Consider the following 17,806-nt stretch of genomic DNA (forward strand, 5'->3'; position numbering starts at 1 on the left):
GGGATGATAGATGGCAAGTAACATTCACACCACTCAAGAACTAGGCAACAGTATCCAATCCAGCTATCACCATGTGACATTCTGTGGCATTGCCATCACTGAATTCCCCACCATCACAATCTTGGGGTTACCATTGACCAGAAAGTGAACTGGAAGAGCCATATGCACAATGCAACTACAAAAGCAGTTGAGGAATCCTGAACTCGCCTCCTAACACCCCAAAACTTATCCGCCAATGTTCAAGTGAGGAGTGATTGGAATACTCTCCACTTGTCTGGATGAATGCAGATTCAACAACACTCAAGAAGCTCAACACCACGCAGAACATAGCAGCCCATATTATAATCACCCCACACACAACCGTTCAGTCACTCCACCAATGTACAGTAGCAGCAACAGCTGTATCATCTCCAGGATTCACTGCAACAACTTACCAGGTTTCCATCAACAGCACTTTTCAACTCCCCTACATCTACCAGCTTGAAGGCCAAAGGGCAACAAAAGCATGTGAACACAACCTCTTGGGTTACCCTCCTAGCCACACCCAACGCCCACTTGGAAACATCACTTATTTTACTGTCGCTGGGTCAAAATCCTGGAACTCCACCTATCAACATTGTGGGCACCAAACTGCTGTGGTTCAAGAAGGAAGCTTACTACCAGCTTCTCAAGGGAAATTAAATGCTGGCTCAGCATGCAAAGTCCCCCCTTGAATTAAAAATAGATGAGAAAATTGACACTAAAATCTGGTTATATTACAATCTGTGAAAAGTTGCAGGTACTATCACCTCACCTCCACAACATAACTCATGTCCACATTCAAATACTGCAAGCCGTCGTATGGAACATACAAGGTCGAACAGTAGAGCATAGCACAGGAAAAGAGCTTCTCTGCTAATAAGAGTAGAATAACGAGGTGGTGATAGACCAAATTCACTTGTCATGCTCTCTCTTGTCAGGGAATACCTGGTCAATTTTCTATATTGTTAAGTTGACATGTATCATAGTGGTACAGAAATTATCGGTTAGATACATGCCTAGTTCTGTAGTACAGGTGTTCATCACGAGGCCAAGTATCTTTCCTGCATCTGGTGCCTTAAGCTGTACTTGATATTAAAATAGAGTACAGAGAATAGTCTGAAACCGGCGTCAGATAATGGTTTGGAAAGAACTGCAGATGCTAGTTTAAATCAAAGGTAGACACAAAATGCTGGAGTAACTCAGTGGGACAGGCAGCATCTTTAGAGTGAAGGAATGGGTGACGTTTCGGGTCGAAACGACACCCATTCGTTCTCTCCAGAGATGCTGCCTGTCCCGCTGAGTAACTCCAGCATTTTGTGTCTACGTCAGATAATGGTTTATGTGCTGTATGGTTGTTGGCGATTTTTCAGTCATCTTCACAGATCTCGGCTCCTTACACCATTTAATACCCCAGTTTCTAAGGAATAACTGGCCTTTTCCCCATCAATCAAAATGAATCACTATATCACATTCTTGAACATGCATCTGTACTTAGCAATCCAGTTTTAACCTTCTCTTTTGAGGCGCAGTCATCCACAAAAATAATTGTATTTGGACACAAATCCTCCAACATATATGTTGAAGTGGTTCAAAAGCAGAAGGCTGCAGAACTCCAATTCACTTTCTACTAGTCCAATATGCTTTAATTAACTAAATTTTTCATTTTGTAGTCTGCTTTCAATATACTAACTGACCATTAACATCGATATATTTTGAGCAATCGATGTATACTCTTTTCCATTTATTCTGTATCTGGACTCTTTGGATATTAATTACCAAGGATTTTGGCATATTTCCTACCACCAATTTTCAATATTAATTGGTCTGCAATTACCTGTGATTAGTTCCATCTTACTTGATGGAACTACTAACTACTAACCAGTTCCAACTACTGGTTGCCAATTCTTTAGCAGTATTCTCGCTTATTATTGAATTTTGCATATTAATGTAAATTGTGACATCATAGAATAGCATAATTAAAAAAGGCAGATAACAAGAAACTCTGGGATTATACATAAATTAACTTTTTTGTTTAAGAAAGAACTGCAGATGCTGGAAAAATCGAAAATGAATCGAAAACTTCTTCAGTTTCACTCTTACAAATACAACATACCATCTGAACAAAGTATTACTGCGTTATAAATGTGCTAACAAACTCTAATGGGGAAAAAAAGTGTAACCATATCATTCTGAAGTTTTAATGTTTAGAAACTTACGGTTGTTTTCTAAATGTGTCTTGTAAATATCCTCTGGAACTTTAGGCTCCATAATGTCCAGCTAAGGAGAGAACATAGTCGTCTTAAATCACCAATTTGTTTGCAGATTTCAGTTTCTGCAATGATGCTTATTTAGTAGGCTTGGCATTATTCTCTTTACATTTGAACCTGCTCTTCCTCATCTCTGAGGCAAAGTTCAACATGATTTTCATACAAATAGGGGAATCTAATAGAGAACATTTGATGGTTGAATTCTGTTGGGTTTCAGAAAACAGAAAAGATTATAATGTGAATTCAAACTAATGTTTTATATCAGTCAAATGTACTTGGCTTCAGAAGTCAGGAGTAACAATGTAAACTTTTCCCATCTGTGGTACAAACCATATCCGCAGACACCTTATTTAGAGTGTATACTAACGTAGAAACATAGAAAATAGGTGCAGGAGTAGGCTATTCGGCCCTTCGAGCCTACACCGCCATTCAATATGATCATGGCTGATCATCCAACTCAGTATCCTGTACCTGCCTTCTCTCCATACCCCCTGATCCCTTTAGCCACAAGGGCCACATCTAACTCCCTCTTAAATATAGCCAATGAACTGGCCTCAACTACCTTCTGTGGCAGAGAATTCCAGAGATTCACCACTCTGTGTGAAAAATGTTTTTCTCGTCTCGGTCCTAAAAGATTCCCCCCTTATCCTTAAACTGTGACCTGGAGTATCAATTCCTGGAGACCTTAACCCAAAAATCCGTCCTTCCCTAACCAGGTTATGAGCAAAATTCTTATTAACTCTGAACTAACTTGCTTTTTGCGAGTAGATCATGCCTCTAAGTACCCTGCTTCTGCTCATCTCCCCAACAGCGAAAGGAAATGAGTAACTAACAAGGCTTACCTCGAATAGTAACTAAAACAATTCCTAAAACATACCAAGGTTTGCTGTATCAGGTATAGCACACAAGATTCAGTCATTCTTGGACTGAGAAGGCAAGAAAATACTTCCAATACTTGCATTTTCTTTTGCATAATTCTCAGATTACCTAGTGGCAACTAATATCGGATTTACTTTAATTACATTGTGTGATACTGAAATACCCACATGCTTATCTCTTCAGGACAATTCCATTAGACCAATAATTACTAAGAAACTACACCAACTTTCCCTGAAGAATCAATAATGCAATAAATGTCGGCAATTTTCTGACAAGCTTTTTTCTCGACTTCAACTCCATAATTCTAACCAAACTCATCTCCAAACTCGTGTACCCAGGACTTACACTACCATTTGCAACTGGATCCTCGATTTCCTGGCTCACTGCAAGGATAGACGCCAAATCATCATGCACGATAAACCTCAATCCTGATGCCCCATAAGGCTGCATTCTCACCCCTTTAATTTACTCCTTACACTCACAATTGTGCAGCCATGTAAACCTGTCCTATTTGCCTGTGTTTGGCAATATCCCTCCAAATCTTTTCTATCCATGAAACTGTTCAAATATCTGTAAACATCACTATTATACCTGCTTCAACTACTTCCCCAGGCAGCTCCTTCCATCTCCCACCATCCTCTGCGTGAAAAAATTGCCCCGCATGTCCAGAGTAAATCTTTTCCCTCACCGTAAGCCTATGCTCTCTAGTTCTTGATTCCCCAAAATTGGGAAAAAGACCCAATTAATACCATATGATTTTATACACCTCTCCAAGATTACCCGTAGCCTTCTGCACTCCAAAAAAAAGTCCTAGCCTGCCTGATACCTCCCAACTTAGGTCCTCGAGTCATGGCAGCACCCTCAAATCTTCTGTGCACTCTATCCAGCTTAATCTCCAATGACTTAATACATGCACCGTAGAGGGCATCCTATCTGGTTGCATCACAGCTTGGTATGGCAACAGCTCAGCCCAAGACAGCAAGAAATTTCAGATGCGAATGCCGCCTGGTTCATCACAAAAAACTTTTCCCAATTGACTTATGTACTTCATGTTGTCCCAGGAAAGCAGCCAATGCACTCAAAGACCATTCACATCCTGGCCATTCTCTCTTCTTCCCTCTCCCATCGGTTTGAAGATAAAAAAGCTTGAAAGCACATTTCACCAGATTCAAGGGCAGCTTCTTTCCTACTATTATTATGGTCCTGAATGGACATCTAGGGATGAATTCCAGATCTTCTAATCTATCTTGCAGTGGGTCTTATACTTTCTTTCACCTCTGTAGCTTTAACACTATTGTGTGTACTCTGTTTGCTTTCACTTTTGCAATGCCTGTACTCGTGTATGGTATGATTTGCCTGGATAATATGCAAAGTTTTTCACTGAACTTGACAATGATAAACCAATACCAAATGTTGTCCCACCCTATCCAGATAACCTCTGGAGTGATTAAACCGCACAACATGAAAACAGTCCCCTCGGCCAAACTTGTGCTCACCTACCAAGATGCCCATCCAAGCTGAATTTTGGCTCTTATCCCTCCAAACCTTTCCTGCCCAGATACCTGCCTCTTAAATGCTGTTATTGTACCTGCTTTCAATTTCGTGCTCTGGCAGCTCAATCCATACACAAATCACTCTCCAAATGAAATAATGCCCCTCAGATTCCTATTAAATCTTGCACCTCACCTCAAAATGTCGTCTGGTGCTTGATTCCCCTACCCGGGGTATAAGATTCTGTACATTCACCCCATCAATTCCCCTTATGATTTTGTACACTTCTATAAGGTCACCAGCACCTGCAGTTTCTCGTTTCTATATACATTTTAGGTGGATGTAGATAGGTAGATTATGATATAGTCGGCATCACGGAGACATGGCTCCAGGGTGACCAAGGCTGGGAGCTGAACATCCAGGGATATTCAATATTCAGGAGGGATAGAGAGAAAGGAAAAGGTGGTGGAGTAGCGTTGCTGGTTAGAGAGGAGATTAACGCAGTGGAAAGGAAGGACATTAGCTTGGAGGATGTGGAATCGGTATGGGTAGAACTGCGAAACACTAAGGGGCAGAAAACGCTGGTGGGTGTTGTGTACAGGCCACCTAGCAGTAGTAGTGAAGTTGGGGATGGCATCAAACAGGAAATTAGAAATGCGTGCAACAAAGGCAAAACAGTTATAATGGGTGACTTCAATCTACATATAGATTGGGTGAATCAAATTGGCAGGGGTGCTGAGGAAGAGGATTTCTTGGAATGTATGCGGGATAGTTATCTAAGCCAACATGTAGAGGAACCAACGAGAGAGCAGGCTATTCTAGACTGGGTATTGAGTAATGAGGAAGGGTTAGTTAGCAGTCTTGTTGTGCTTGCCCCCTTGGGCAAGAGTGACCATAATATGGTTGAGTTCTTCATTAGGATGGAGAGTGACATTGTTAATTCAGAAACAACGGTTCTGAACTTAAAGAAAGGTAACTTTGAGGGTATGAGACGTGAATTGGTCAAGATTGACTGGCAATTAGTTCTAAAAGGGTTGACGGTGGATATGCAATGGAAGGTATTTAAAGACTGCATGGATGAACTACAAAAATTGTTCATCCCAGTTTGGCAAAAGAATAAATCAGGGAAGGTAGTGCATCCGTGGATAACAAGGGAAATCAGGGATGGTATCAAAGCAAAAGATGATGTGTACAAATTAGCGAGAAAAAGCAGCATACCAGAGGACTGGGAGAAATTCAGAGACCAGCAGAGGAGGACAAAGGGCTTAATTAGGAAAGGGAAAATAGATTATGAAAGAAAACTGGCAGGGAACATAAAAACTGACTGCAAAAGTTTTTATAGATATGTGAAGAGAAAGAGATTAGTTAAAACAAATGTAGGTCCCTTGCAGTGAGAAACAGGTGAGTTGATCATGGGGAACAAGGATATGGCGGACCAATTGAATAACTACTTTGGTTCCGTCTTCACTAAGGAAGACATAAATAATCTGCCGGAAATAGCAGGGGACCGCGGGTCAAAGGAGATAGAGGAACTGAGTGAAATCCAGGTTAGTCGGGAAGTGGTGTTGGGTAAATTGAATGGATTAAAGGCCGATAAATCACCAAGCCCAGATAGGCTGCATCCCAGAGTACTTAAGTAGCTCCAGAAATAGTGGATGCATTAGTGATAATTTTTCAAAACTCTTTAGATTATGGAGTAGTTCCTGAGGATTGGAGGGTAGCAAACGTAACCCCACTTTTTAAGAAGGGAGGGAGAGAGAAAATGGGGAATTACAGACCAGTTAGTCTAACATCGGTAGTGGGAAAACTGCTAGTCAGTTATTAAAGATGGGATAGCAGCACATTTGGAAAGTGGTGAAATCATTGGACAAAGTCAGCATGGATTTACGAAAGGTAAATCATGTCTGACGAATCTTATAGAATTTTTCGAGGATGTAACTAGTAGAGTGGATAGGGGAGAACCAGTGGATGTGTTGTATCTGGACTTTCAGAAGGCGTTCGACAAGGTCCCACATAAGAGATTAGTATACAAACTTAAAGCACACGGTATTGGGGGTTCAGTATTGATGTGGATAGAGAACTGGCTGGCAAACAGGAAGCAAAGAGTAGGAGTAAACGGGTCCTTTCCACAATGGCAGGCAGTGACTAGTGGGGTACCGCAAGGCTCAGTGCTGGGACCCCAGCTATTTACAATTTATATTAATGATCTGGATGAGGGAATTGAAGGCAACATCTCCAAGTTTGCGGATGACACTAAGCTGGGGGGCAGTGTTAGTTGTGAGGAGGATGCTAGGAGACTGCAAGGTGACTTGGATAGGCTGGGTGAGTGGGCAAATGTTTGGCAGATGCAGTATAATGTGGATAAATGTGAGGTTATCCACTTTGGTGTCAAAAACAGGAAAGCAGACTATTATCTAAATGGTGGCCGATTAGGAAAAGGGGAGATGCAGCGAGACCTGGGTGTCATGGTACACCAGTCATTGAAAGTAGGCATGCAGGTGCAGCAGGCAGTGAAGAAAGCGAATGGTATGTTAGCTTTCATAGCAAAAGGATTTGAGTATAGGAGCAGGGAGGTTCTACTGCAGTTGTACAGGGTCTTGGTGAGACCACACCTGGAGTATTGCGTAGTTTTGGTCTCCAAATCTGAGGAAGGACATTATAGCCATAGAGGGAGTGCAGAGAAGGTTCACCAGACTGATTCCTGGGATATCAGGACTTTCATATGAAGAAAGACTGGATAGACTTGGCTTATACTCGCTAGAATTTAGGAGATTGAGAGGGGATCTTATAGAATCGTACAAAATTCTTATGGGGTTGGACAGGCTAGATGCAGGAAGGTTGTTCTCGATGTTGGGGAAGTCCAGGACAAGGGGTCACAGCTTAAGGATAAGGGGGAAATCCTTTAGGACCGAGATGAGAAGAAACTTTTTCACACAGAGAGTGGTGAATCTCTGGAACTCTCTGCCACAGAGGGTAGTTGAGGCCAGTTCATTGGCTATATTTAAGAGGGAGTTAGATGTGGCCCTTGTGGCTAAAGGGATCAGGGAGTATGGAGAGAAGGCAGGTACGGGATACTGAGTTGGATCATCAGCCATGATCATATTGAATGGCGGTGCAGGCTTGAAGGGCCGAATGGCCTACTCCTGCACCTATTTTCTATGTATCTATGTATGTGTTTTTCTGTTAATTAAACACATCCTATAATCCAACCATAAATATTTCACGTTTATTCAGGTTAAGCGTACTCCAGAATACACTTGGCTAAAGTTTACAGCCCAAATTGAAGTTTTATTTTGCTAAATTCAAATGCTACTTACTTCTCTTGCAAGTGCCAAGAAATTACTGTTCAATTGAACATTGGACATTATTTCCGTCAGATCTTCATAGTCTTCCACATCCTCATTTAGCTCCAAGAAAACACCGTGACGACCCAACATAAACGCTACTTGTTTCTGAATAATACTGTAGATCAAGTTAAAAGAACAATATTACACAAAGATCATTCACAGGTGTTTGGCAGCTTAATGCCACTATTTCCTTTACATCCAAAAGACAATGAACTCTAATGAATGTCCAGTCTGGTTCCAAAAGATTCAGCACACAGGTCAAAGATTTGTGAGCTCTTTATATCGTCCATCAAAAAAGCCCCGTTAATCAAGCCCCTAATGATCTTCCTTTTCTAACCAAAAATGTGGATATTGATCATATATATGGATAATCAATATATCAAATGTGGACATTAATCAAGACAAAATGTTCTCATTCTTAGTTCGAGCACTAAAGCATATTTTAATCATCAGCTCACTCACAAAAGTGCTATTACAGGTTTTTACACGTAATACACCTGCACATTTAAAAATAGTAGGACTAGGAGCAATGCACTTCATATTTGTATTTGTATTTGTTCTTACTTAAAACAGAATCTACTAATATTTGCATGTAGACGCAAAATGCTGGAGTAATTGGCAGTATTTCATATCTAATATTTGCACTTTGTTTTGTGTAATTCCCAGAATAGCTGCTGTCAAGTAATATTACATTTACTTCAGTGACATCTGGGTCAGTGTATTGATAATTATTTCCTGGAAAACGGTTCTTGATGCACAAACAATAATGCGTCAACTGTTCATTGCTTTTTTAATCTGGCTATGGGCAACGCTATAGAACGCTAAAACGCCCATGGACAGCTTGGGGAGTAGTTCCTACTTGGGGGGGTTGGGGGAGTGGGATAGCCATTTAGAAGTTAGATTTTACTATGAAAATAGTATTTTAATTCATATTATTATGAACTTTAAATCAATTAGAAACTGATGCAATCTTGATAAAGTGTCCCGTTCTACATACGCCTGGAAGCAAAAAGATATCAAGTGATATCAAATGCATGTACTGTATATTGTATGATGTTGTGTTTTATGTTATGTTTGACGGGAATCAGCCTACCTTGTAACATCCTGTACTGAACCTGAATTCCACCAGCTTGACTGTGTGGTCATTAAATAATCTAATCTAATCTAATCTAATTTTAAAATGCCAACTGCCATAATTTTAATTGTGGACATGCCTTCTTTAATTGAGAAAGTATTTTTTTTTTTTTAAATACTGGCAGTGCTATTTTCCTCCAAAACAAAACTATTCCATTTGCTAACTGAAAATCCTTTAGGTTGAAATAAATTTGCTGGCCAAGTAATATCCAGGAAATTGGTAACTTCTTAGTTCCAGTTTGAAACCATGTTCTGTGCAGAGTCATTCGATCTGTACATTGACAACGCCCTGCTGGAATCCTAAATTGTGAATAAAAATAGTTATTCTTGACCACTATCTGGGGAGCCCTGCTGAAAATAACAGGATAAATGCTCAATAAATATTGGGCTCAGTACATCTAAACTCTAATGAGGAATGCAGACATAAATAATGCCCATCCATATAAGTGAATTATCAATGGGTGCCCAGTAAATCATATTGGAAAAAAAATCAATACAGCCATGGTTCCTGGGTTTACGACACTCGTGGTTCCAGAACCTTGCTGGATAGCCATTTTGCCTGACCAACAGAGGTCACAGCCTTCGAGAAGAATCGAACGGTATTGAAATGATCCGCCAGGGAGGATAAATACTCTCCGCAAACACAGCCTCAGAAGTCGGTTAAGGGAACAGATCGCAGGCTCCGGAGCGTTCCAGAGCCTCGGCCGCAGGGGGGCAAATTTGACCCGCCGATTGCCTGAGGAAGTCCCGATATGGGCAAGATCGGCCGCTTCACCCACCCACGGTGCTACATTTTATTATTTTATTGAGGACTGCCGGGGGGGGGTGGGGGGGGGCGAATTGGACCACCACTTGCCAGAAAATCAGTGGTGGATTTCTACCATGAAAGTAACATGGAAAGAGGATTGACGAGATAGATGCTTTGAAGTCTATCAATATCTAATCTGTAAACACAGGGCATATGCCAAAACTTGTAAATCCACTTTTGACAATTATGGAGTTACCAAAAAACCTGGAAGTATTTTGACATGTTTTACCCATTTCTTCCATTAAAACATTTAAGTTTCAAGCACATGGAGACAGATTATGTTGAAAAAATCCATAAATTCATACAGAGATCCAATCTGTTTAGTAAGCAACTAAACGACGGCAGTGGCTTTCAATAGCTGAACAATTTGGTTTTACTGGCCTAGACGTTTGCATGTACGGTTTTGAAAGGGTTTTCGGATTGCAGGCCCTCATCAGCCAGGGAATCGAGTTGAAATGGTATATTACAGTTATATAAGACATGGTAATGCAACATTTGGAGTAGTGTGTTCAGTTGGTCACCCTGGTATAGGAAAGCTGGAAAGAATGCAGAGCGGATTTATGAGAATGTTGCCAGTACTCAAGGTTGAGTAGGTGAGAATTAGAAGTATAAAAATAAATGAGTGCAATAGATAGGATAAATAAGCAGAATATTTTTCCTAGCATTGGGGAAATCAGGAATTAAAGGGTATGGGTTTAAAGTGAGAGGAAAAAGATTAGATAAGAACCTGAGGGGCAGCTTTTTCAGAGTGCGACAAGTGTACAGTTAGAGGAAGTGGTTGAAACGGGTACAATAACACCACAAGACAGTTAGAAATGTACACGACTGGGAAAGGTTTAGAATATGGGTCAAACATGGGCAATTAGAATTAGATTAAATGGGGCATTTTGGTTGGCATGGACAGAATAGGTCAAACGGCATTTCTGTGCAGTATGACTGTAATTGGGTTCATTCAAAATCTTTGAGATTTTATCTTAATCAGGAAAAAAAAATCATTTTTCGACCTCGTTTCCTAATGTGCTACTGAGTAAAGCTCCACTCATTGTAGCAATGACCAATAAAAATATTCTGCTTATCCGTTTGTGCCAAAAGCTCATGTCAGCAGATGCAGCAGGTTGGATGTTACTATTGTTCTCAGTATTCAATGGTTTACAGTACTGTTGGCAACCAGAGAACCACAGCTCAGCTGTCCAAGAGATTTTACATCATCCATAACACCTGATATAAAGGAATTACATACACATCTTTACAGGACCCAAAAATACTTTCAACTAATTTCATGTTATTCAGCATCAGTGCAAGACGTAGAGCCTCAGGGTAGCGATTGAATTTTCGGAAAATACTCAGAGCACATCGAAGCAGTTCAGAATTTTCAGGATCAGGAACATAACTGACACAGCTGCAAAAAAAAATCAAACATCATAATTTTACACAAATTTGAAAATGCAACGTACTTTGAGAGTTTAAACATTCAACTACATTTTGTGGCCATCTTTCCAGTAAATTCTAACTACTAGGTTTAGTTTAGATTAGAGGTACAGCATGGAAACAGGCCGTTTGGCCGAGAGTCTAGGCCGACCATCAATCACCCGTTCACACTAATTTTATTCACATTCCACTCCCGAAAGACCATGGGCAATTCACACAGGCCAATTGTGGAGGAAACCAGAGCAAGCCCACATGATCACTCGGTGAATGTGCAAACTCCACACCGACAGCACCCAAGGTCAGGATCGAACCCCAGTCTCTGGTGTTGTGATGCAGCAGCCCTACCAGCTGTGCCACTGTGCTGCGCTTTAAGAGGTGCATATCATAATATATAAAGTAATGGAAGAATCAAAATGGTATAATTGATATTTTTTTTACTAACTATAATATCATTATGCAACATATATTGAAACTCAGGTTGGAGTGCACTTTTTCAGACGTCAAGTTCGCACTCAGCTTCCTGTCAAATTCCCACTCGGGGATAAAACTGGCATGCATGCAAGGCAAAATTTCCAAATCATACACGAATATGACAAAATTGGCTCAAATGAGTTAGACCAAAATATAAGCTATAATGACACTGGCAAACAACTTCCACTTTCAAGACTAATTTGATCTGCAATACATTTGAATTTGAGCATTGGAGCCATTTTGTGAAGTGGAATATAGAATTGGAATATATTTTCTAGTTTTGATTGAGTTAGAAGGTGCAATGCTACTATGGTGCAGCTCCATTAGAAAGCAAAGAGTATGATCCTATAACCATTTTGCAAGGTCAACAGGGTATAAATATTAATATCAGAACATAACTAAAATTACAAAATAAGTTTAATTGTCGACTGCTATCTCATATCACAGTGGATGCAGAGGAAACATACCTTGTTAAATACAAGCAAACTTTAGAATATGCATTTTCATCAATATACTCTTCCAGCATATCAAGACGCTCAATTTCCATGAGAAGATCACATGCTTCATGTTCAGCATTGTGAGCCATGTTATACGGAATCACTGCTTTTACTAGGGTGAGCAATACCTCGTGTTGAGCCTTATCGCTCTCATCTATCTCCTGCCATTCTTTTGCAACTTCACCTGCCAGATGCCTAGATGAGGAAAATAGTTTCAATATAATAAATTCATATTATCAAATAAATTGGCCTTTAAGTATTAGCACCAATCTTTCAGAAAATATTTTTTGCAATATTTCATTTCGGATACACAATACCTAAAAGGGGAAAATGTTGACAGAAAGCTATCATATAGGGTCATTAAAATGACTTCATTTATGCACTGACTTCATTTATGCATGGTTTCAGAAGGCAATGTTGCTTTGGGCTGGACAATCTGACATTCCCCAATAATATGATGGGTCCAAAGTGAATGATAACCACCATGAAGAGTTGGATTGACAAAATAGCAATAACAAAAATAATACAAGATATGAATCAAAATATTAGGCACAGTGCTGAAACTAAAGGTATTAATACATGGACTAAATCAAGTTTATTGCGGGGGGGGGGGGGGGGGATATTTATTTTGTGACGCTGCATGCCGCCTCCCCCCCCATAACCGCACGTTGGGGGAACAGACCCAACAGGTCGGCACTTAGTCTAGTAATCCATAAATGCTGCCTCATCCGCTGAGTTTCTCCAGCATTTCTGTTTACCTTCGATTTTTCCAGCATCTGCAGTTCTTTCTGAAACACTCAGTAATAATCATCTTGTTCTAATATCTATGTCCCTTGGGAAACTATTCATGGAGTCTAAGCAAACAACACCACAAAGTCTTAGTCATAAAATAAATATTTTGTTAAACACACCTGACATATTCGTGCCCCCAAGAAGCCAGTTCCTCCTGAGATCCTAGAAGCCTATATTTCAGACATTCCCGTTCTCCACTCATCGTCATGGCTAATACTGATACAATGTCAGCACAGAATCGCTGCAAGAGAAAAAAGTAATACTATCCTGAACATTCTCACCTTTCATTTGGAATTTAGCGTAAAGAAGACTCCGTAGAAAAGATATTTGTTAATATTTACATTTATATCAATTCCAGATTGGGTACAGTTCTGTGGAATTAAATTGCTATTATTTGAGATATTGCCCTTGAAACAGAGTTGATGAAGGCAAGAGAAAATATACAACTGATATTGAAAATTAGCAATACGTCTACAGATTGCTGGAAACACCCAAAATATCAGGCTGTCAGTGGAGAGAAAACAAGTTAACACTGCAGATGGATAATCTTACACCTTAATTTGACAATGATGATACAAACAGGGAATGTTATTATAAATTGTTACACTGAACAGAGCCTCAAAGGCTGCAACATGCAGATAGAACAAAGTGTGGTTCCTCAAGCTTGCACTGAACCTATGTGGATAAATATGTCACTGATAGTCAGACGGAGAACTAAAATGGCAGACAGTTGGAAGATCAGAAACGTTCCTGCGGAATAAATGATAATGCACTGTAAAGTGGATAGCTGTAAAGGACAAAGGAAAATAGTTTAAATAATAGACAATTACACTGAGGCCTAATGCCAACTTGAGAAAAACACACATCTTCTGCTTGGATATGTCTCAGCATTTTGAATACAACCAATTCTCCAACTTTAGATAACTTATTCTTTTCTGTCTGTTTCAAAATTGGCCACTTCTGCCCATCATCATTTTGGCAGTTTTTTTCTTAAAGAAACATAATCGATATTTAACTGTTACATCATCTCATTTGGTCTTACCATAGATACCTCCACCTCGGGCAACACATTCCTGGTATAACCAATCCATATATTTTTTTAAAAACTACCTCTCAGATCTCCTTTAAAACTTTTGTCCCACACCTTCAACAACCGACCTCCTGTTTTTAATATCACTAATATGAAACAAAGAATAGCAGCTAAATGGACATTCATGGCAAAAGACTATTTTATAATGTTGCATGAAGTCTCGGGCCCATACAAAGAATTTCCAACATGAAACGTTATTTGGTTCAAATGGTCTTCATCAACATTCAGGGATGTTCTGAATGTTTATCTACACCCAAAGGTTTGTCATTGGCTTTATCTGACACAGATGGTCACCATTTGGCTTTATGTCATTTTTCAGGATCAAGCTGCCAAAACTGATGAGGTGAGTTTCAGTTGGACAAACTGAACGCAGTTGGCATCCTGAGTGATGGTTCATCGAGCGTGAAAAAAGGAAGGCAGATACAAGTGGAGCGGCCTATTGCGGCATGTTTGTCATTTTGACTTTTTTTGTTTGTCCAAATGTTTGTTTTAGTATCTCTCAGTATGTCTTAGGTGGGAGGTGGTGGGGGGAGGGGGGAAGGGGGAAAAAACGTTTTTCAGTCACTTCCTCGATGGAAAGGCAACTTTTTCCATGTCCCATCTCCGCCTCCCCTCTCGCGGCCTAACAGCTTGGATTGCAGCAGCTTATCCCAGTCGGACCCAGAGCTTCAGCAGCGGGCGCAGCGTGGACTTTTCCATCGTGGAGCAGGGACGAACCCTTGCCGGGGGTCACCAGAAAGGAGTGCTCCGATCACTGGTCTGGTGACTTTGGCATCATGGGGCTGTGGTCTGCGGAGCTTCTAGCTGGTCGTGGCTTGGATTTAATCCCTTGCTGGGGATCGCCGGAGAAGAGGTCCGACCGCCGGCCTACAACATCCTGAAGCCGCGGTTTCCAGTAAGAAAGTGGCCGATTCGGGCACTCCAAGCCACGGAGTGTGTTCGACTGTCCCGACGTCGGATTTCCGATCATTCTGACGAGAGGGCCTGTACATCTGGCCGTCCGTAGCGGCGACTACGGAGGGTTCATGGCCCTGACCACGGATGAACAAAGGAGAAGGATTGACTGAACTTTGTTGCCTTCCACCACAGTGAAGAATGCTGTGATGGATGTTTATGTTAAATTCTATTGTGTATTGTGTGGGTTTTTTTTCAATTGTATCGCTGCATGGTAAATTCATTTCACTGTACCTTAGTTGGTGCACGTGACGAATAAATTTGTATTGTATTGGGAACGGCCATTTGGAGGTGAAGTGAAAGGGTTCGGCTTCGGAATAAGACATGGTCCGTGTTTTTTAATTTTCTAAAGTTTCCTTTATACCGCACTTAACCAAGTGCGGTATAAGATAGACATTAGGTGCAGGAGTAGGCCATTCGGCCCTGCGAGCCAGCAGCGCCATTCCCTGTGATCATGGCTGATCATCCACAATCAGTACCTCGTTCCTGCCTTCTCACCATATCCCTTGACTCCGCTATCTTTAAGAGCTCTGTCTAACTCTCGAAAGCATCCAGAGAATCGGCCTTCACTGCCTTCTGAGGCATAGAAGTCCACAGATTCACAACTGGGTGAAAATGTTTTTCCTCATCTCTGTTCTAAATGGCCTAACCCTTATTCTTAAACTGTGGCCCCTGGTTTTGCACTCCCCCAACATCGGGAACATGTTTCCTGCCTCTAGCGTATCCAATCCCTTAATAATCTTATATGTTTCAATGAGATCCCCTCTCACCCTTCTAAATTCCAGTATATACAAACCCAGTCACTCCATTCTTTCAACATACAGTGGCTTGCAAAAGGTTTCATACCCCTTGAACTTTTCCACATTGTCACGTTACAACCACAAACGTAAATGTATTTTATTGGGATTTTATGTGATAGGCCAACACAAAGTGGTGCATAATTGTTAAGTGGAAGGAAAATGATACATGGTTTTCAAATTTTTTTTACAAATAAAAAACTGCAAAGTGTGGCGTGCAAAAGTATTCAGCCCCCGAGACAATACTTTGTAGAACCACCTTTCGCTGCAATTACAGCTGCAAGTCTTTTGGGGTACGTCTCTACCAGCTTTGCACATCTAGAGACTGAAATTTTTGCCCATTCTTCTTTGCAAAATAGCTCAAGCTCAGTCAGATTGGATGGAGAGCGTCTGTGAACAGCAATTTTCAAGTCTTGCCAGAGATTCTCAATTGGATTTAGGTCTGGACTTTGACTGGGCCATTCTAACACATGAATATGCCTTGATCTAAACCATTCCATTGTAGCTCTGGCTGTATGTTTAGGGTCGTTGTCCTCCGCCCCAGTCTCAAGTCTTTTGCAGACTCTAACAGGTTTTCTTCCAAGATTGCCCTGTATTTGGCTCCATCCATCTTCCCATCAACTCTGACCAGCTTCCCTGTCCCTGCTGAAGAAAAGCATCCCCACAGCATGATGCTGCCACCACCATGTTTCACAGTGCGGATGGTGTGTTCAGGGTGATGTGCAGTGTTAGTTTTCCGCCACACATAGCGTTTTGCATTTAGGCCAAAAACTTCAATTTTGGTCTCATCTGACCAGAGCACCTTCCTCCACATGTTTGCTGTGTCCCCCACATGGCTTGTGGCAAACTGCAAACGGGACTTCTTATGGCTTTTTTTCAGCAATGGATTTCTTCTTGCCACTCTTCCATAAAGGCCCGATTTGTGGAGTGCACAACTAATAGTTGTCCTGTGGACAGATTCTCCCACCTGAGCTGTGGATCTCTGCAGCTCCTCCAGAGTTACCATGGCCTCTTGGCTGCTTTTCTGATCAATGCTCTCCTTGCCCGGCCTGTCAGTTTAGGTGGACGGCCATGTCTTGGTAGGTTTGCAGTTGTGCCATACTCTTTCCATTTTCGGATGATGGATTGAACAGTGCTCCGTGAGATGTTCAAAGCTTGGGATATTTTTTTTATAACCTAACCCTCCTTTAAACTTCTCCACAACTTTATCCCTGACCTGTCTGGTGTGTTCCTTGGGCTTCATGATGCGGTTTGTTCACTGATGCTCTCTAACAAACCTCTGAGGCCTTCACAGAACAGCTGTATTTATACTGAGATTAGATTACACACAAGTGGACTTTATTTACTAATTAGGTGACTTCTGAAGGCAATTGGTTGCACTGGATTTTATTTAGGGGTATCAGAGTAAAGGGGGCTGAATACTTTTGCACGCCACACTTTTCAGTTTTTTATTTGTAAAAAAATTTAAAAACCATGTATCATTTTCCTTCCACTTCACAATTATGCACCACTTTGTGTTGGTCTATCACATAAAATCCCAATAAAATGCATTTACGTTTGTGGTTGTAACGTAACAAAATGTGGAAAAGTTCAAGGGGTATGAATACTTTTGCAAGCCACTGTATGACAGTCCAGCCATCCCGGGAATTAACCTTGTAAACCTACGCTGCACGACCTCAATAGCAATAATGTCCTTCCTCAAATTAGGGGACCAAAACTGCACACAATACTCCAGGTGTGGTCTCACTAGGGCTCTGTACAACTGCAGAAGGACCTCTTTGCTCCTATACTCAACTACTCTTGTTATGAAGGTCAACATGCTATTAGCTT

General features: G+C 41.0%; 1 protein-coding gene across 1 annotated transcript in view; it reads right to left on the reverse strand.

Annotated features, from left to right (window-relative positions):
- The window catches only part of psmd2 (proteasome 26S subunit ubiquitin receptor, non-ATPase 2), a 77,479-nt gene that overhangs the window by 39,659 nt on the left and 20,014 nt on the right, over nucleotides 1-17,806 (reverse strand). The window contains exons 4-8 of the mRNA XM_033032196.1: nucleotides 13,255-13,376; nucleotides 12,314-12,538; nucleotides 11,188-11,346; nucleotides 7,976-8,120; nucleotides 2,238-2,298 (exon numbers count right to left, since the gene is read on the reverse strand). Coding sequence (XP_032888087.1) covers nucleotides 2,238-2,298; nucleotides 7,976-8,120; nucleotides 11,188-11,346; nucleotides 12,314-12,538; nucleotides 13,255-13,376 — 712 coding nt within the window. The remainder of the gene's footprint in view (nucleotides 1-2,237; nucleotides 2,299-7,975; nucleotides 8,121-11,187; nucleotides 11,347-12,313; nucleotides 12,539-13,254; nucleotides 13,377-17,806) is intronic.

Source organism: Amblyraja radiata, chromosome 13 (genome assembly GCF_010909765.2).
Source record: "Amblyraja radiata isolate CabotCenter1 chromosome 13, sAmbRad1.1.pri, whole genome shotgun sequence".
NCBI lineage: Eukaryota > Metazoa > Chordata > Chondrichthyes > Rajiformes > Rajidae > Amblyraja > Amblyraja radiata.